Source organism: Bubalus kerabau, chromosome 3, assembly GCF_029407905.1.
Source record: "Bubalus kerabau isolate K-KA32 ecotype Philippines breed swamp buffalo chromosome 3, PCC_UOA_SB_1v2, whole genome shotgun sequence".
Taxonomy (NCBI): domain Eukaryota; kingdom Metazoa; phylum Chordata; class Mammalia; order Artiodactyla; family Bovidae; genus Bubalus; species Bubalus kerabau.
Window position 1 is genome coordinate 54,983,331 of NC_073626.1, and position 19,314 is coordinate 55,002,644.

General features: G+C 46.8%; 3 protein-coding genes and 1 non-coding gene across 8 annotated transcripts in view; 1 reads left to right on the forward strand and 3 right to left on the reverse strand.

The window, feature by feature from the left end:
- TUBGCP5 (tubulin gamma complex component 5) overlaps positions 1–19,314 on the reverse strand; it is a 294,174-nt gene that overhangs the window by 64,106 nt on the left and 210,754 nt on the right. The window lies entirely within an intron of this gene.
- On the reverse strand, positions 2,028–2,099 carry TRNAE-UUC (transfer RNA glutamic acid (anticodon UUC)). Its single transcript has one exon. It is a non-coding gene; the product is annotated as a tRNA-Glu (tRNA).
- CCDC115 (coiled-coil domain containing 115) lies at positions 2,868–7,518 on the reverse strand. 5 transcript variants are annotated; one of them, XM_055571857.1, is made up of 6 exons: positions 7,393–7,472; positions 6,838–7,126; positions 6,659–6,762; positions 6,480–6,562; positions 5,734–5,880; positions 2,868–4,221 (listed from the first exon to the last, which is right to left on the reverse strand). In XM_055571857.1, the coding sequence occupies exons 2-6, from the start codon at positions 6,946–6,948 to the stop codon at positions 4,109–4,111; spliced, it is 558 nt and encodes a 185-aa protein (XP_055427832.1). In that variant the 5' UTR covers positions 6,949–7,126; positions 7,393–7,472; the 3' UTR covers positions 2,868–4,108. The 5 variants fall into 5 exon arrangements, with proteins under 5 accessions (XP_055427832.1, XP_055427835.1, XP_055427834.1 ...); XM_055571860.1 differs by lacking the exon at positions 6,838–7,126 and having other exon boundaries at positions 7,393–7,518; XM_055571859.1 differs by lacking the exon at positions 7,393–7,472 and having other exon boundaries at positions 6,922–7,385.
- Positions 7,066–12,113, forward strand: IMP4 (IMP U3 small nucleolar ribonucleoprotein 4). The gene is made up of 10 exons (XM_055571849.1): positions 7,066–7,195; positions 7,593–7,727; positions 7,873–7,981; positions 9,788–9,871; positions 10,577–10,686; positions 10,762–10,894; positions 10,980–11,134; positions 11,218–11,312; positions 11,432–11,505; positions 11,586–12,113. Exons 2-10 carry the CDS (start codon positions 7,725–7,727, stop codon positions 11,696–11,698), a joined length of 876 nt encoding a protein of 291 aa, XP_055427824.1. The 5' UTR covers positions 7,066–7,195; positions 7,593–7,724; the 3' UTR covers positions 11,699–12,113.

The following is a 19,314-nucleotide window of genomic DNA, read 5'->3' on the forward strand; positions in this document are numbered from 1 at the left end:
CAACCCACTCCAGTGTTCTTGCCTGGAGAATCCCATGGACGGAGAAGCCTGGTATGCTGCAGTCCATGGGGTCGCAGAATCGGACACGACTGAAGCGACTTAGCAGCAGTAGCAGCAGGAGCCTTCTGAGAGACCAATGGCACCCCACTCCAGTACTCTTGCCTGGAAAATCCTATGATTGGAGGAGCCTGGTAGGCTGCAGTCCATGGGGTTGCTAAGAGTCGGACACAACTGAGCGACTTCACTTTGACTTTTCACTTTCATGCATTGGAGAAGGAAATGGCAACCCACTCCAGTATTCTTGCCTGGAGAATCCCAGGGACGGAGGAGCCTGTTGGGCTGCTGTCTCTGGGGTTGCACAGAATCGGACACGACTGAAGCGACTTAGCAGCAGCAGCAGCAGCCTTCTGAAAGAGATGGGAATAGCAGACCACCTGACCTGCCTCTTGAGAAACCTGTATGCAGATCAGGAAGCAACAGTTAGAACTGGACATGGAACAACAGACTGGTTCCAAATAGGAAAAGGAGTACGTCAAGGCTGTATTTTGTCACCCTGGTTATTTAACTTATATGCAGAGTACATCATGAGAAATGCTGGGCTGGAAGAAGCACAAGCTGGAATCAAGATTGCTGGAGAAATATCAATAACCTCAGATATGCAGATGACACCACCCTTATGGCAGAAAGTGAAGAGGAACTTTAAAAAGCCTCTTGATGAAAGTGAAAGAGGAGAGTGAAAAAGTTGGCTTAAAGCTCAACATTCAGAAAACTAAGATCATGGCATCTGGTCCCATCACTTCATGGGAAATAGATGGGGAAACAGTGGAAACAGTGTCAGACTTTATTTTTCTGGGCTCCAAAATCACTGCAGATGGTGACTGCAGCCATGAAATTAAAAGATGCTTACTCCTTGGAAGGAAAGTTATGACCAACCTAGATAGCATATTGAAAAGCAGAGACATTACTTTGCCAACAAAGGTCCATCTAGTCAAGGCTATGGTTTTTCCAGTAGTCAAGTATGGATATGAGAGTTGGACTGTGAAGAAGGCTGAGCGCCGAAGAATTGATGCTTTTGAACTGTGGTGTTGGAGAAGACTCTTGAGAGTCCCCTGGACTGCAAGGAGATCCAACCAGTCCATTCTAAAGGAGATCAGTCCTGGGTGTTCTTTGGAAGGACTGATGCTAAAGCTGGAACTCCAATATTTGGCCACCTCATGCGAAGAGCTGACTCATTGGAAAAGACTCTGATGCTGGGAGGGATGGGGGGCAGTAGGAGAAGGGGACGACAGAGGATGAGATGGCTGGATGGCATCACCGACTCAATGGATGTGAGTTTGAGTGAACTCCGGGAGTTGGTGATGGACAGGGAGGCCCGGCGTGCTGCAATTCTTGGGGTCGCAAAGAGTCGGACACGACTGAGAGACTGAACTGAACTGCACTGAGCCTTCCTGCCTGTTACCCTCTCACCAGGAACCCCAGCCACTGGATCACAGGAGGAACACAGCAGCCACAGGGCTAAAAAGTTAAAAATTTCAGGGAACTCTCCAGTTCCTCCCGGCACCCAGCTCATCGCTCCTCCGCGGACCCAGGTCAGCAGCAGCTCAGCCTCGGGCTTGCCTGCAGTCTCTTGGGCCAATCTGCAGGGGTGGGGCTCCACCTCTCCCTGCCGCACAGCCCTTCAGGGATGAGCCGGAGAGCAGGGACGCTCTGCGCAGCGGAGGTTTAATATTTTAAAATTAAATATTTAATATGCAAATAATAATATTATTAATTCTGTGGTATTAAGGTACTGCATTATATAGGCAGTATATAAGGTATCTTATGTAACTCAGTGTTAGAGAACAACTAGCTAATAATGTGATGAGAATTGACAATGATTAAAACATTTAAGAATGGGCCCCGGAGTTTCCTGGGCATAGATATCGCTAGGATTAAATGGAAAGAAACAGTTCATTTGACTTGAGATGTACTAAAGGCAAAAAACTGAAACTTTGGCAAATAACTTCAAGTAAAAAGGGTATTTTTAGTTCCCATACCGGGAGTCGAACCCGGGCCGCCTGGGTGAAAACCAGGAATCCTAACCGCTAGACCATATGGGAACCACTGAAAGCATTTCTCCCTTATTCATATATATATCATCTGCGTCAGCCTGTCGTCAGCACATCCACACGCCTGCGCACTTCAGGCTTTGCGCGCGCGTGTAGCATTTCAGCCTGACTGCGGCTGCGCGAGCCCTGGTCTGCTTACGCGGTGCTTGTCAGCAGATCCCGGTGTCTCTTGGAGGGGCTCTTACTCCGGAAAGCGCCCTCTAGAACCCGAGCGAGGGTGTGTGACGAGGCGCTGGTAACCGCCTTGGACCTTGAGCGCCCCCGAAGCGTAGTTTCAAACAGTAAATGAAGGAGGGCTATTGCTTGACCTTCGTTGTCAACTGACGTCTAAAACAAGACTTCTCTCCCCGTGGCCACCCCCCTCCCCTGGCACCCGCCTCAGGACCAGGTTCCCAGAGAAAATCTTTTCCTAGAATGGCTAAAACAGGGTGTTCACCTTCGCTCATTTTGGCTTGAGAATCTCTGAAATGCAACCGTTGTGTTGGGGGAGGGAATACCCTTTTCCCCTCCAGTCACATTGTTTCCTTTTGAGTGCTTCAATTAAGCTTTTCACAAACAAAGGTAGGGTGCCCCCTCTCCAAAATTCCTCCAATCCAACCAGAAAATTTGCCCTATTGCGATTTCACTTTCATGCATTGGAGAAGGAAATGGCAAGCCACTCCAGTGTTCTTGCCTGGAGAATCCCAGGGACGGGGGAGCCTGGTGGGATCGCACAGAGTCGGACAGGACTGAAGCGACTTAGCAGCAGCAGCAGGCAGCAGCGATTCAAGTATATTTTTATTAAAGGCTCAAGAATTAAAACACTGTGGTACCTGTGTCTTAACTTACATTCAGATCAATGAAAAAAATGGAAATGCCAAAATATGGTAGGGGTATACAACACTGGGATTAATCGAAAGAAAAGGGTGGCATTTCAAATCAGCGCTAATGATGGTCCACTGTATGAACTATGGTAGAAAAGAAGACGTTGAATGCAGGACTCACCCTATACTTCACTTGAATACAAAAGTTCTTGAGGAAAACACTGGAGAATTCTATTATCCCATCAACTGCAATCCCAAAGCCAGAAATCATAAAATAGCTACCTGATAATTTCAACTGTTCTAAGAAACTTGATTTAAACACAAGAGCTGAGAGAGCTTTCACCTTACTCATTACACTATTCAACTGTTCTGTGCAGTTTAATGCAATGTGTTTTATAATAAAAAGTTAAAAAAACCCACCATAAGTGAAGTTAAAACACAAAAACTGGGAAAAAAGATACATCTCATATTATAAACAAAAAACTAACATCCCCAATAAGCTCCTAGAAACTGCTAAAAATATCAACAAGCCCATAGAAAAATGAAGCCAGGACACAGAGTTTCTGGCCCCTCAACAAATTAAAAGACTCATTCTTGAAAGGCAGTCTTTTAAAAACCTGAATGGTCTCTTGAAAGAGTTCCCTTGAAAATTTAGGTCAGATCCTTTTTACTTTCTGGCTTAAAACCTGCTAAGCATTTCCCATCTACTCAGATATGTGTGGTTTTCTATCAACGCAGAATGATTCTTCTGTCCTGACCTGTGTAGCTGTGTATGTTTTTTGCCCCCCATCAAAGTCAGTTTTAAGGATCTGGAGAAACTGAAGCACCTACTTCTTGTCCTTCCCTGCCAGTAGCTGTGTAGTATTTCATCCAGTAATGAAAAACCACAGCTAATTGATGCGTGAAGTTGTTATTGTTCAATAATATGAACTAACCCAACAGCTTTGTGACTGCTCCACATGGATGTGTCCTGGGACAATGTGAGTTTACAAGTGGTTTCACAGTAGTAACCTTGAACATTATGCAGTTTGCCTCTTCAGACTTCCCCACCTAACAAAGTTGGAAACATGCAGACCAGAGAAGTATTAAGGAGCGGGAGTTAGATGGGGTGGTGGGCAATCTGTGAAGGAGGAAGGGCTGATAAGGGAGCCACATCGAAGAATGGCTGTTCCCACTCCTTGCTTCTGTGGTGACAGGTCAGGGAGCCCTGGGTTCTAGCTGCTTGAGTTTCTCCTGGAGTTCCTGGAGCTGGCTTCGACCCCAGTTGATGCGGCTCTGAAGGCTGGCCATGTCTGCAGCCAGCTGCAGACCTAGAGGAGGAGAAGACATTGTCACTGTGGTATCTATGGTGCCACATGTCTCAAGGGGCTCTGAATACCCTCAGGCCACTCTGGCCTTCAAACTAGTCCTAAAACATTCCAGGTACAGCTGGCATTGACTCCTTGAGAACCTCACTGGACTCATACTCTCAAATCCTTCAGGTCATTGCTAAAATGTCACCTCCCCCTCAAATTTCCTTGACCCTCTTATAGCACCCACCAGGAACTAAAAATTCACAGATTATAACATAGTCTCTGTCCTTATATCATTCCTTCTTTTCTCCATTATCACAGGCCCTCACTACTCTTGCCCTCTCTCCTTCTACTTGTTTTCTCTGCCCCCAAGAGTGGTCCACATTCTGGATCCACACCTATGTTGCTTCCACTTGATACCTCTCCTGGAATAGCTGCTGGGAAGTCCTCTGGGCCCTCCACACCACCCAGTCCACTGGCCAGTCCTGTCTTCTGCCATACTGCCTGGTCACACTGATCACTCCCTCCAGATAACACTTTACCCTTCTGATGTTGCTTCTGCCCCACTCCTTAGTCTTCTTGACTGGTCTCTTCCCTTCTTTTCCCCTTATTTCCTGTTTACATTCCTGGGACCTCTGCTGACCTCATCCCATTTCAACTTTAATGCTGTGGCTGTGTCAGCAACTTGGGAATTTAAAACCAGTGTTATGCAGTGAGCTCTCAAATCTCTCTCTCCAGTCCAGGCCTCTTCCAAACTCCAGATACATGTACCCAACCATCCATTCAAAATCTCCACCACACCAGGAACATACCCCACACCACTCCTGACTTTACCTCAGCTGCTGCTCTGTTGCCCTCCCGCCTCACCTTTTCAGGCATTCTGACTACAGACTGGGCGCATCCTTCACTGTTCTCCTTCCCTTACTCCCGAATTGATCTATCAGCAAATCCTGTGGTTTCCACTCGAAAAAACATGCAGTTTTCCCCCTACTTATCCTGTCTTCCACTGTCCACACCACCTCCACTCTTGCCCACTGGCCTCCTCTCTGCCATACCAGATGCAACATCACCTCAGAGATCTGCCCTGGTTGGTCCCTGGCACCTAGAACACTGTTCCCCCAGATCACCAACAAAGGTCTTTCCTTCATCTCTTCAGAGGCCTTTCCAGGCTACCAAATACACAACAGCTCCCCTAGGCTATGCCATCCATTGCACTCTCTCTACCTTATTTTTTCATAGCAACTTTCATTGCCTGGTATTTTATTTAGGGCCTACTTATTTGTTTTCACGCATGTTTTTCTGCACTCAATAAAGATCCCATGAGGGTGTTATACCTTTTGTTTCCTGCTGTATCCCCAGCACCTCCTATGAACCTGAACTCTGCCAACAGCCAATAAATGCTTTTTTAAAAAATAGTAGGTGTGCAACAAGCCTGAAATGGAGAAAACCTGCAAAGCCCTTTGCAGACTAATCCCAAGCCTGGCATTAGTTAGCACTCACGGTAGATAGGTCCCTTTCAGGGTCACTCACCCTCCCGGAAGCTGGCTTGAGCTTGTCGCAGACTGTGAGGAACCAGGATTCCAAACCATTTCAAAGGGTTCTGGGGAGCTGGGGAGGAGTCTGGCTCTGGGGTCCTTGGGAGACCCTTGCGCCTGCGCAGAGCTGAAGAAAGAAAGGCTAGGGGTCTTGTTATTAATACCTGGCCGTCTTCTTGGCGACAATGTTAAACTCGATCTAAGTTCAAGATCCCAGAAAATACCAACTGTTGTAAAATTCGTTTTATGTTTCAGAAAACACCTTATTACAAGGAACTACCCTTCCCCTTGTGTCTGTCCACTCTTTTTTACTGACTGTCATAAAACCAGCAAATGACCCCCCTTGTTTTCCTGTGAAAAAGGTACACAGACTTTTGCCATTTTGCCTGAACCTGCTGAAAAGCCAGACACACCCTTCAACTCCCCATTGTCTCATGAATGATTAACTGGGATTAGAAATTTGTCCCCCTTAAACTAGCTAGACACAGAAATAAACATCTTCTGTTCAGCTGAGACTTCCTCTGACTGCAAAACAATTCTAACGGTAAGGGACCTCGCCCATAACTTTCTATTCCCCCTATAAATCTAAGGCAAAAAAACCTCTCTGCTGAGATATTCTGATCTTCAAAATTGGGGCGCGCTCTATCGTAACAGCCTAAATAAAATCATCTACTCAGACGTCCCATGCATTTTGTCTTTTATATGGGAAGGGACCCTACGGGAAGAAGAGGGGGAGCTCACCTGCCTCGCGGGATCCCACCTCTTCTGGAGTCTGGGTGCCGGCTCTCACCATCCAGAACTTCTGGAGTCCGTCCTGAGCCTCGCTACAGAACGACAAGGGAGATTGGGAGATTGGACCTTTGGCGGCCCCGGCCCGGCCCTCTGCCCGCCCACCCGCTGCAGCATGCAAGGCTCCTCACCTGGTGCCGACGCGGACCTGGGGCTCCATGTGGGAGGCATACTGCAGGGGCCCTACTGACTTGGCACCCATGGCATAGCGCGCTTTGGAGAGCGAGAGCCAGCCCTGGGAAGAGAGAAGAGGTGAAACAAAGTAACTTCCGTGCGCCGGCCAGCCTGCCCTCCCGCCCGAAGCTCCCACCTCCTCCACCCGGGCGTTTAGCGCCTGCCGCTTCGCCTCCAGTTGCTCCAGGTCACCGAGGAGCTGCAGGAGAACAAAGTCGACCTCGGCCCGCAGATCCCGAGAAGCCATCTGTTCCGCAGAGTCGAGAGCCGGCTCCTGACAGGTCGCCCAATCAGTGCCTGCCGTCCTAGCAGGACAGCCAATAGGCGTGCGAGGCCCGCCCTCTCGGGGGCGTTCCCAGTCGTGGGTGGATTGTGGCTGCCTGTTTTGCGCTTTTCAGGATCAGCGCGGCCTCAGAGCTGCGACCCTGGAAGTGATAACCTTCGTCAGGCAAGCATCCGAAGGGCACCAGCCACCCGGACAATCGGCAAGAGCTGTGGGTATCTCCGAATCACTTCTGGAAGCGGCCGCGATTTAAACGTAGAGTTGTCTGAGTGGCGATGAAACGAGGCGTCCATTTTAGAGGGGCGGCTTTAATTTCAGAATAGGCGGGTAGGCGATCATCTGGTTAATCGCTGTACAGCTTTTACACCTGCTGAAGCTACAGTTATGATTATTTTAGGGATTCCTCACCTTCAAATCGAACATTCGCCTCCTCGCGCTAGGTAGTGAAGCCAGGCTGTCGCCTTTATTAACTGCCGGTCTAAGTCACGTGACAGCACCTTGCCGCCCTATCCTGCCTATTGGTTGCTTCAGTGAGCACGCGCTTCAGTCTGGCCAATCGCTTTGCCACTCCCACCTTCTGTTCGCCATTTTAACTTCGGGCATTGTAGGAATCAGCGGGATCCAGTGAAGTCTGTACCGACTTTTGGTTAAGGGCGGAAGGAGGACGGCGGAGGCGAGGACTGCGTTGCGCAAGCGGTATCCAAAGATTCTCCTGGACCCACGTGGAAGTTGCCCTCAGGATGGTAGGAGGGATGTTTTAAACTCCTGTTTTGGAGGTCGGGGGCTAGTGGAGGCTGGGGTTGTGGCCGGTGGGGTCGGGGCGTATGTTTCTGGAGCCTGCTTTGCTTGGAGAAAACGGGTTGTCTGAATGGGCCCGCTCTTCCCCAGCTGCGCCGCGAGGCCCGCCTTCGCCGCGAGTACCTGTACCGCAAGGCACGAGAGGAGGCTGAACGAACGGCCCAGGAGAGGAAGGACAAGGTTCGGCGCGCGCTTGAGGGTACGTGTGTCCCCCGCTGTCCGATCTTTTCTAGAGACCTTAGTTTTAAAACCCAACGGGAAACAGGCCCCAGTGCTGTAAAAGGCTTTTAATTAGCATTTACTTGTGTTAGAGTGGTGAGTATTTTTTCACGTGTTTACTGGTCATTTCCCTTAACTGTTCGATCTTCTTCATGGTTTGCAAATATTCCTTTCAAGATCGTATGAATTACTTGTCATTTATGTTACAGTATCCAGATTTTACAGCTTGCTTATTAATTTTATTTACAGTGTCCGTTGTTCAGTCGCTAAGTTGCAGTGTCTAGGCCTTTCCAGATTTAAACATTTCACGTGGTCCTATACATATTTCCCCTGCATCGTTTCTGTTCTTGCTACTTGTTGTCACTACAGGGTAATATCTGATTGTCTTTTACTGCTGTTACAAGTCCCTTGTATTTGAAAACTGTTAATTCGTGTAGAACTTAATTTTATTTGCGTTGTAAATTAGGAATTTAACTTTGCAATATTTTGCCCACTTTCCATTTGCCCTACTGTTAAAAGAGTCTGTCACACGTGCCTGATTGGAAATGCTTTATTTAGATGTATCTCGTTGGTTCTTGTGTTGGTGGAGCTCTGTTTCCTGATTGTACATCAACTCAGTACCTGTTTTAAATTCACTTTGATTGTCTTAGGTTTTAGACATGTAAAGTATGTGTGTGTATATTTATGTCAAGCATAATGTAATACAGAGCTTCTCAGCGCTAGTGGTAAAAGAATCTACCCTGTTGATGCAAGAGGTGTGGGTTCTAACCCGGAGTAGGAAATGGCAACCCACTCCAGCATCCTTGCCTGGAAAATTCCAGGGACAGAGGAACCTGGCAGACTGCTGCCCATGGATCCTGTAGAGAGTCTGTTGGGACTGAGCTCCTGATGTAATGACCTATCTGCTCACATTAAGAAATGAAAATGATAAATATATTGAAGTTCAGAAATATTTCCCCCGACCTAGAGAACCACAGTATTGAATATTGATTAAAAATAAGCCATTTCCTTCCTCTTCTTTTTTGCCTGTATCATGCTTATTTGTAATATTAAATCATATTGGTTGATTTTAGGTAGTATTAGGTTTTGCGTATTCTTTTGCCACGTTATGTTTTTGTTTGGCATCGTTACTAAGATCCATTGAGTGTAGGTGGGGCTCCTGCAGGTAAATATTCCACAGGGTCTTCATCCAATTCACTGTGGGGGGTGGACAGCTTATTTTTAGTTTGGGTCAGCCCTGCTGCTGTGAACGCTGTCTTCAGTGTGCAAGAGTTTGTCCAGGGTATGTTAGAGAGAAGTGCTGGATTCAAGGACATGCTCCAAAGTGGGCACGGCCACACAGGCCAGCCCCTCTGCCAAATCTAGCTTTAGTTCACAGAGGGAACCTCTGACCCAGAGCATCACGATGAATGATTTTAATGTCAGAGGGTTTGAGGGTTTCTGATCCACCTTCATATAGAATGAGTAGTTTCCATTTATCTTTTTTTAACATTGTTAATTTTTTTCTGACTACAAAGGGAATGCATACTTGTGGTTAGATATTTTAGAAACCTCTCAAGTCTTGACACTCAGCACCCACAGTAAATGAAATCACCCATAAACACTCTTAACAAGGTGGCATATAGCCAAAAAATAATTGTTTCATTACCACCTCCACCTCTAATTACATATCAGCTCTCTGCTCAGAAAGGAGTAAAGGGGTGTTTTCCTATCAAGTTTGTACAGTGTTGTAAAAACTGAAGGTTCTATGCATTTCTCTCTCAACCTCTCTGTCTTCCCCTTGCAGAGAACCGCCTGATTCCCACCGAGTTACGCAGGGAAGCTCTGGCCTTACAGGGGTCCCTGGAGTTTGACGATGCCGGCGGTGAAGGTGACCTTCCCGGACTCTATGGTCCAGCTTCTCTTCCTGCACTTGAGCCCATTAACTTCCGTGTCATTCCTGACACACCCTGAAGAAAGGCTGTGAAGCTCCTGATCCTGAAACGGTCTTCCAGGCACCCTCATGGCTGTGCACAGATGACACCTCAGGGGCCCTCTCACTGCGTGCTCCCAGTTCTGTTTACATGGCACAGTATTACCCCACTTTGTACTTTGTTTTGTCCGTTAATTGGCCCTCTCACTAGGAATGTAGGTTCTGATGGGACAGAACAGTGTCATTTTGTTCATTTGTGTCCTCAGCTACCAGGACTTCATTGGTATCCAGATGTTTGATTCATTCCATTATTCAACAAATATGAAAGGAATCACAGCATAAAAATTTGTTGTGAAGTAAAGGAGTCTGTTACTCTGGGCCTTAACAGAATCTGGACTTGTGCTAACATGGCAGCTACTTGTTCCATGTGATTACCAGAGCTTAAATGAACTAAAATCAAGTAGAAAGATTCAGTTCCTCGATCACACTTGTGCTTGTAGCCAGTTTGGCCAGGGGCCACCCTGTTGTCCAGAGCAGGTACAGAGCATTTCCATTCTTGAAGGTATTGTCAGATAGTGTTGTTCTGGGTGGATTTGGCCACCGCACGTTAGCATTTCACTTCCCTCGACAATATCGTGTTCTCGTGCCTCATGCTCCTAACAGGTGTGACCAACCACGTAGATGATGAGTATCGTTGGGCAGGGGTTGAGGATCCCAAGGTCATGATTACTACCTCCCGAGATCCCAGTTCCCGCCTTAAGATGTTTGCAAAGGTATGACAACAGGCGTGAGTGGGAGGTGTTCAGACACTCAGAGGCCCATCCTAACCAGAGGGAGTTCACATGCAGGAGCTGAAGTTGGTGTTCCCTGGTGCCCAGCGCATGAACCGTGGCCGGCATGAGGTAGGAGCTCTGGTGCGAGCCTGCAAAGCCAATGGGGTCACTGACCTGCTGGTTGTCCACGAGCATCGAGGCACACCCGGTAAGGCTGGTGGGAGGGAGCTCGGTGCTGCGAGGGTGGCTGGGTAGGAGCAGAGGGTCTCTAACAGCTTGTGTGGCCTTGCCAGTGGGGCTCATTGTCAGCCACCTGCCCTTTGGCCCAACTGCGTACTTCACACTGTGCAACGTAGTCATGAGGCATGACATCCCTGACCTGGGAACTGCATCAGAGGCCAAACCTCACCTCATCATGCATGGTTTCTCCTCCCGCCTGGGTAAGCGGGTGAGTCTGCGGCCATGGGCTGGGGGCTGGGGGCTGGGGGGTCCTAGGCCAGGCATTTTAGGCTTTTCTTCCTGCTGCCCTAGGTCTCTGACATACTCCGCTACCTATTCCCTGTGCCCAAAGATGACAGCCACCGGGTCATCACCTTCGCCAACCAGGACGACTACATCTCCTTCCGGTAGGTCTGTTGGCTGGGCTCAAGTGATGTCCCCACCTTTATGTCCCTGTACTGTTTGTTGTTTATCCTGCAGCTGCTCCCTGCCTCTGCTCAACCCTGCCCTGCCCCCTTTGCCCCAGCCACCATGTATACAAGAAGACCAACCACCGCAATGTGGAGCTGACCGAGGTTGGGCCGCGCTTTGAGCTGAAGTGTGAGTTTGGGGCTTTTCCTACATCTGGTGGTGGGCAGTGCTGGATATGTAGGTGACTATATCTCATCCCCTTCCCCCAGTGTACATGATCCGCCTGGGCACGCTGGAACAGGAGGCCACTGCAGACGTAGAGTGGCGCTGGCACCCCTACACCAACACCGCACACAAGAGAGTCTTCCTGAGTGCCGAGTAGCCCACTCACTAATGAGGATGTGGACCTGGACCTGGGAGGTGGGGAGAGGTCAGATAAAATGTAGTTGCTGTAGCACTCTTGTTTACCTCTTAAGTGGTCAGGGCAGGTCTGTCGGGTTGAGTGTGAAAGGTGGTGGGGGTCTCCTCAATTGCGGACCTGGCAGCTCTGGGATGTCCTCAGGTCCGGTAGTGACACTGTGTGTAGGACAAGGCAGACCTGATGCAGTGACGAGCTCCTGGGCTGTTGGGAGGGTTTGCTGCTACCGTGGGAGATCTGGTGCTGCTGTTAGTGGCCATGTACATTCATCATCTGGGAATGGGAATCAAAGTGTGAGCACAGACGTCTCACAGCGGAGGGTGGCCCTGGGGACCAGCTTTCAGCCAGGGCAGGCAGAAAATAAACAAGATGCACACCATTTATTCATTTCATTGTGGCCGCCTTTGAGTGTAATTCAAGTTTCTCAGAGAACCCAGTGCACTTGGATGTTATCAAGAATGTCTGGTATGTGAATTCACCACTTTGATGGGCACAGACTCAACTTGTTTCCTGTTTTAACAACCACAAACATTGCTTCAGGAACACTGAACATAACGTCTGTGCGTATTTATTCAAGTATATCTGATGAGTAAACTGCTGCAAGTGGAACTGTGTCTTGAAAATGATTATAGATGCTGCTGGATGATCCTCCAAGAGGCTGTCTCTTCCAGCCACTGTCAGTAGATCTGAGTGTTTCCTGTGTCCTTGTCATAACTGGGGACTGTCAGACTTGGTCAAGCTCTAGGTGCAAAATTGTTCCTCAATTGAATGTATTTTTAAAATTATAACAGATGCTCAGTCATGTCAGACTCTTTGTAACCCCATGGACCGTAGCCCACCTGGCTCCTCTGTCCATGGGATTCTCCAGGCAAGAATACTGGAGAGGATAGCCATGCCCTCCTCCAGGGGATCTTCCTGAGCCAAGGAATTGAACCCGGGTGTGCTGCATTGCAGGCAGCTTCTTTACCATCTAATCCACGAGGGAAGCTCGTAATAGATGTCATACATATTCAAATATTCATTGGCTATATGTGTGTTCTCTGAGATCCGTTAGCTCTTTATAGAAAGTTGTTTACCTCTACGTTGATAGATTGTTTAAGTCTTTTAATTGTGAAGAATTCCAAAATAAGAGCAGAGAGGACTGTACAGTGAGTCCATGAAGCCCATCTCATTGACCAGTATCCTGGTGGCTCAGCAGTAAAGAATCCACCTGCCAATGCAGGACACAGGGGAGACGCAGGAGCCACAGGTTTGATCCCTGAGTCAGGAACATCCCCTACAGAAGAAAATGGCAACCCACTCTAATATTCTTGCCTGAGAAATGTCTTGGACCAAGGAGCCTGGCCGGCTATAGTCCATGGGGTCGCAAAGGATTTAGCAACTAAACAACAACCCACTTTGTAGCTGCACCCTCTCCCTATATCTACTCCACTTATTTTGAAGCAAATCCCAGATACATATCATTTCATCCAAAAATATTTCCATAAAAAATAAGACTCAACAAAAATAATATAGCACTGTCACACTTAAAAAAATCAATAGTTATTCCAGATTCTATTCTACATATCCAGTTAATGTTCAGTTTCCCCTGATATGGTATGTTCATTTGAACCAGCATACAACTTAGGTGCATTTCATTGCAAATGGTTGACAGTTCTCTTGTCCTTTTTAAAACAGCTTTGTTGAGATATAATGCATGTCAGCACCATTCATCTGTTTAAAATATACAGTTAAATATTTTTTAATTATATTCACAGGGTTGTACAGTCATCACCACAGTCTAATTTTAGGCCATTTTTGTCCCTTCTGAAAGAAACTCCATACCCTTTAGCTGTCACTTCCCCTTCCTTTCCAATCTTCTCCCAACTCTCAGCACCTTGTAACCACTAATCTACTTTTGGTCTCTATAGACTTGCCTACTCTGGACATTCCATAGGAACTGTGATAGAGAAGAATCTTGTATTCCAAGTTATTCACTAAAGGGATGTTGCCTCCAAGCTTAAATTATACATAATGGCCCATCTCTGGGAACCTTGCTTCCAGGTAATGAGTGTTAGGCTGAAATACCTTTGTTTAGCTCCAGGAAACATCCTGACCAGGCCCAGCTGTGAGTGACTGCAGGGAGGAAGAAATTAACCCATCCCCTCTGGAGGCGAATGGGAACCAGGAAGTGTTTGATTTTTCTCCCTCCCCTTTTGGTGTAAAGGAGCCTGAATTCAGACTCCATCAGGCAAGATGGTTCAAACCCATTATCTTCGTTTGCTGGCTTTCTGAATAAAGTCTCTATTCCTTGTCTCATTGACTCATCTCTTGAACCTGCCTGTTGTGCAGCGAGCTTAGTATGAGCTTACACTCGGTAACGGAATGGAATCATACAATTTAGTGTTTTGTGACTGGCTTCTGTCGACTAAAGAATAGTCACAACCTGAGCATAATAAGTTATTTTATTTGGTGGGAATGTTTAGGACTTCAAGCCTGGGAAACAGCATCTCAGGTATCCCTGAGGAACTGTTCTGAAGAGGCTGGAGAGGGAGGCAGGCTATATATAGAAGTTTGCAACAAAGAGGGCAGGCAGTCTGAACATCAAAGATTATTGTTAATTAAGGAAAACCGGATGTCTCAAGGAATTTAGTGCTCTTCTTTATATGGGAAGATGCAAGTTTCTGGGCTCACTGAACTCTTTCCTTTCATATGCATTTGTGCTATCTGGGACCAAATCCCGCACTCTTGCTTTTTGAGTGTTCACATCTTTAATTCCTCTTTCACCGTAAGGGGTGACAGAAGACTGCTACTTTTGCTCACATCCAGCAACCCCCCCACCCCACCCCAAGCTCCTTAGCAATCTCTGTGGGGGCGGAGTAGCAGGATCTACTGGATCACAGGCATTGTTTTCCCTTTTGGGAGCTCTCATTCACGTTTAGAAGCCTGAAATCACTGATGGCGGTGACATTCTTGCCTACTGATATGGCAGGAAATATTTCACACTTCTCAGTGTTGTTTTCAAAATTTATGTTGTAGTATGTATCACTAGTTCATTCCTCTTTGTTGCTAAATAGTATTCTATTATATGTGTATGTAAGGTGACCATGGCAGTCAGGCAGAGAAAGACACATTATAGGAAGAGAGGAAGGGATCTACCTTAGAAACCAGTGCTCTCCCTTTATAGCCAACTTTTCTTATACCCATCGATGGGAAATTGTGCCTCAAAGGGAGGGGTCCTTAGTTAAACTCACAGCTGGGGTCTTGTGATCTTGTATTCGGAGGGTTCTCACGGTTGGGTGGTCATGTTTCAGTTTTCAGTTCAGTCACTCAGTCATGTCTGACTCTGCGACCCCATGGACTGCAGCACGCCAGGCCTCCCTGTCCATCCCCAACTCCCAGAGTTTAATCAGACTCATGTCCGCTGAGTCTGTGATGCCATCCAACCATCTCATCCTCTGTCATCTCCTCCTCAATCTTTTCAATCTTTTCCAGCATCAGGGACTTTTCAAAGAGTCACTTCTTTGCATCAGGTGGGCAAAGTATTGGAGTTTCAGCTTCAGCATCAGTCCTTCCAGTGAATATTCAGGGTTGATTTCCTTTAGGTTGGACTAGTTGGATCTCCTTGCAGTCCAAGGGACTCTCAAGAGTTCTCTGACACCACAGTTCAAAAGCGTCAATTCTGCGCTCAGCTTCCTTTATAGTCCAACTCTCAGATCCATACCTGACTACTGGAAACACCATAGTTTTGACTAGACTGACCTTTGTTGGCAAAGTAATGTCTCTGCTTTTTAATATGCTGTCTAGGTTGGTCATAACTTTTCTTCCAAGGAGCAAGTGTCTTTTACTTTAATGGCTGCAGTCACCATCTGCAGTGATTTTGGAGCCCCCAAAAATAAAGTCTGTCACTGTTTCCAGTGTTTCCCAATCTGTTTGGTATGAAGTGATGGGACCAGATGCCATGATCTTCGTTTTCTGAATGTTGAACTTAAAGCCAACTTTTTCACTCTCTTCTTTCACTTTCATCAAGAGGCTCTTTAGTTCTTTTTCACTTTCTGCCATAAGGGTGGTGTCATCTGCATATCTGAGGTTATTGATATTTATCCTAGCAATCTTGATTCCAGTTTGTACTTCCTCCAGCCCAGTGTTTCTCATGAGGTACTCTGCATATAAGTTAATTAGGGTGACAATATACAGCCTTGACATATTCCTTTCCCTATTTGGAACCATTCTTGTTCCATGTCCGGTTCTAACTGTTGCTTCCTGACCTGCATACAGATTTCTTGAGAGGCAGGCCAGGTGTCTGGTATTCCCATCTCTTTAAGGATTTTTCACAATTTCTTGTGATCCACATAGTCAAAGGCTTTGGCATAGTCAGTAAAGCAGAAATAGATGTTTTTCTGGAACTCTCTTGCTTATTTGATGATCCAGCGGATGTTGGCAATTTGATCTCTGGTTCTTCTTCCTTTTCTAAAACTAGCTTCAACGTCTGGAAGTTCATGGTTCACATACTGGGTTGGAGAATTTTGAGCATTACTTTCCTTGCCATGTGAGATGAGTGCAGTTATGCGGTCGTTTGAGCATTCTTCAGCATTGCCTTTCTTTGGGATTGGAATGAAAGCTGACCTTTTCTAGTCCTGTGGCCACTACTGAGTTTTCCAAATTTGTGGGCATATTGAGTGCAGCACTTTCACAGCATCATCTTTTCAGATTTGGAATAGCTCAACTGGAATCCCATCACCTCCACTAGCTTTGTTAGTAGTGATGCTTCCTAAGGCCCGCTTGACTTTGCATTCCAGGACGTCTGGCTCTAGGTGAGTGATCATACCATCATGATTATCTAGGTTGCGACAATCTTTTCTTGCCATCTCTTAATATCTTTGCTTCTGTTAGGTTCATACCATTTCTGTCCTTTATTGAGCCCATCTTTGCGTGAAATGTTCCCTTGGTATCTCTGATTTTCTTGAAGAGATCTCTAGTCTTTCCCATTCTGTTGTTTTCCTCTATTTCTTTGCACTGATCACTGAGGAACACTTTTTTCTCTCCTTACTGTTCTTTGAAACTGTGCATTCAAATGGGTATATCTCGCCTTTTCTCCTTTGCCTTTTGCTTCTCTTCTTTTCATAGCTGTTTGTAAGGCCTCCTAGGACAGCCATTTTTCTTTTTTGCATTTCTTTTTTTTGGGGATGGTCTTGATCCCTGACTCCTGTACGATGTCCCAGACTTCCATAGTTCTTCACTCTGTCAGATCTAATCCCTTGAATCTGTTTCTCACTTCCACTGTATAATCGTAAGGGATTTGATTTAGGTCATACCTGAATGATCTAGTGGTTTTCCCTACTTTCTTCAATTTAAGTCTGAATTTGGCAATAAGGAGTTCATGATCTGAGCTACAGTCAGCTCCCAGTCTTCCTTTTGCTGACTGTTTAGAGCTTCTCCATTTTTGGCTGCAAAGAATATAATCAATCTGATTTCAGTATTGACCATCTGTTGATGTCCATGGGTAGAGTCTTCCCTTGTGTTGTTGGAAGAGGGTGTTTGCTATGACCAGTGCACTCAGTTGGCAAAACTCTATAGCCTTTGCCCTGCTTCATTCTATGCTCCAAGGCCAAACTTGTCTTAATTCTGAGTGTCTCTTGACTTCCTACTTTTGCATTCCAGTCCCCTATAATGAAAAGGCAATCTTTTGGGGGTGTTAGTTCTAGAAAGTCTTGTAGGTCTTCATAGAACTGTTCAGCGTCAGCTTCTTCAGCATTACTGGTCGGGGCATAAATTTGGATTACTGTGATATTGAATGGTTTGTCCTGGAAATGAACAGAGATCATGCTGTCATTTTTGAGATTGCATCCAAGTACTGCGTTTCGGACTCTTTTGTTGACTGTGAGGGCTACTCCATTTCTTCTAAGGGATTGTTGCCCACAGTAGTAGATATTAGTGGTCATCTGAGTTCAGTTTACCCATTCCAGTCCATTTTATTTCACTGATTCCTAAAATGTCAACATTAACTCTTGCCATCTCCTGTTTGACCACTTCCAATTTGCCTTGATTCATGGACCTCACATTCCAGGTTCCTATGCAGTATTGCTCTTTACAGCATCAGACCTTGCTTCCATCACCAATCACATCCACAACTGGGTATTGTTTTTGCTTTGGCTCCATCCATCATTCTTTTTGGAGTTATTTCTCCACTGATCTCCAGTAGCATATTGGGTACCTACCGACCTGGGGAGTTCATCTTTCCTTGTCCTATCGTTTTGCCTTTTCATACTGTTCATGGGGTTCTCAAGGCAAGAATGCTGAAGTGTTTTGCCATTCCCTTCTCCAGTGGACCACGTTTTGTCAGAACTGTCCACCATGATCTATCGGTCTTGGGTGGCCCTACACAGCATGGCTCATAGTTTCTTTGAAGTAGACAAGGCTGTGGTCCATGTGATCAGATTGGTTAGTTTTTTGTGATTATGGTTTTCAGTCTGTCTGCTCTCAAATAGAAAAGGATAAGAGGCTTATGCAAGCTTTCTAATGGGAGAGATTGATGAGAGGGAAACTGGGTCTTGTTCTGATGGGCGGGGCCATGCTCAGTAAATCTTTAATCCAATTTTCTGTTGATGGGTGGAGCTGTGTTCCCTCCCTGTTATTTACCTGGGGCCAAACTATGGTGGAGGCCCACCAGGCCCCTCCATCCATGGAATTTTCTAGGCAAGAGTACTGGAGTGGGTTGCCATTTCCTTCTCCAGGGATCTTCCCAACTCAGGAATCGAACCCAGCTCTCCCGCATTGCAGGCAGACTCTTTACCGTCTGAGCCATCAGGGAATCCAATGAAGATAATGGTGACCTCCTTCAAAAGGCCCCCGGCGTGTTCTGCTACATTCAATGCCCCCAACCCTGCAGCAAGCCACTACTGGCCCACTCCTCCTCTGGAGACTCTTGGACACTCACGGGCAAGTCTGGGTCAGTCTCTTGTGGGGTCATTGCTCCTTTTTCCTGGGTCCTGGTATGCACGAGGTTCTGTTTGTGCCCTCCAAGAGTCTGTTTCGAAGGCCTTTGTAAGTCCTGGCAGCTCTATGGTGGGGTTAATGGCGACCTCCTCCAAGAGGGCTTATGCCATACCCAGGTCTGCTGCACCCAGAGCCCCTGCCCCTGCGGCAGTCCACTGCTGACCCATACCTCCACTGGAGATACTCAAACACAGATACTCACCCCATGTTCAAGGTCGGAGAAGCCACAGCAAGACAGTAGGCTCGAGCAGCAGCTGCGTGGCGCTGGAGCAGCTGTGAGGAGATACCCCAAGTCCAAGGGCTGAGAAGTGCCAGCAAGACGGTAGAAGAGGCGAGTTCACGCTTAGAATCAAACCCCAAACCTGCCAGAAATGCTCAGAGGGCTCAAATCAACCTCGTGTGCGCCAGGACCAGAGACCCTAGAGATTGGTGGCCATGTAGTCTTGAGACACTGGTACCAGCAGGGAAAAACAGGATATTGCTTTAAGGAAAAAACAGCTCGCCATCAGGGCATTGTGGTCACTGTGACTTCATCTCGTTTGTCAGGTCACCTACAATGGGCCATTTTTTTTAACAATACGCCATGAGCCCCTTGTGGACCCTAA

What these genes read in the sequence shown, in the direction of transcription:
- CCDC115 (XM_055571857.1), bottom strand. Translation starts at nt 6,948, where the DNA reads ATGGCTTCTCGGGATCTGCGGGCCGAGGTCGACTTTGTTCTCCTGCAG. An exon ending in CAGGTCCGCGTCGGCACCAG is followed by an intron (nt 6,563 to 6,658) that starts GTGAGGAGCCTT and finishes GTCGTTCTGTAG; the next exon opens with CGAGGCTCAGGACGGACTCC. An exon ending in TCAAGCCAGCTTCCGGGAGG is followed by an intron (nt 4,222 to 5,733) that starts GTGAGTGACCCT and finishes CTCCTCCTCTAG; the next exon opens with GTCTGCAGCTGGCTGCAGAC.
- IMP4 (XM_055571849.1), top strand. An exon ending in TGACGATGCCGGCGGTGAAG is followed by an intron (nt 9,872 to 10,576) that starts GTGACCTTCCCG and finishes TGCTCCTAACAG; the next exon opens with GTGTGACCAACCACGTAGAT. An exon ending in CCTCCCGCCTGGGTAAGCGG is followed by an intron (nt 11,135 to 11,217) that starts GTGAGTCTGCGG and finishes CTGCTGCCCTAG; the next exon opens with GTCTCTGACATACTCCGCTA.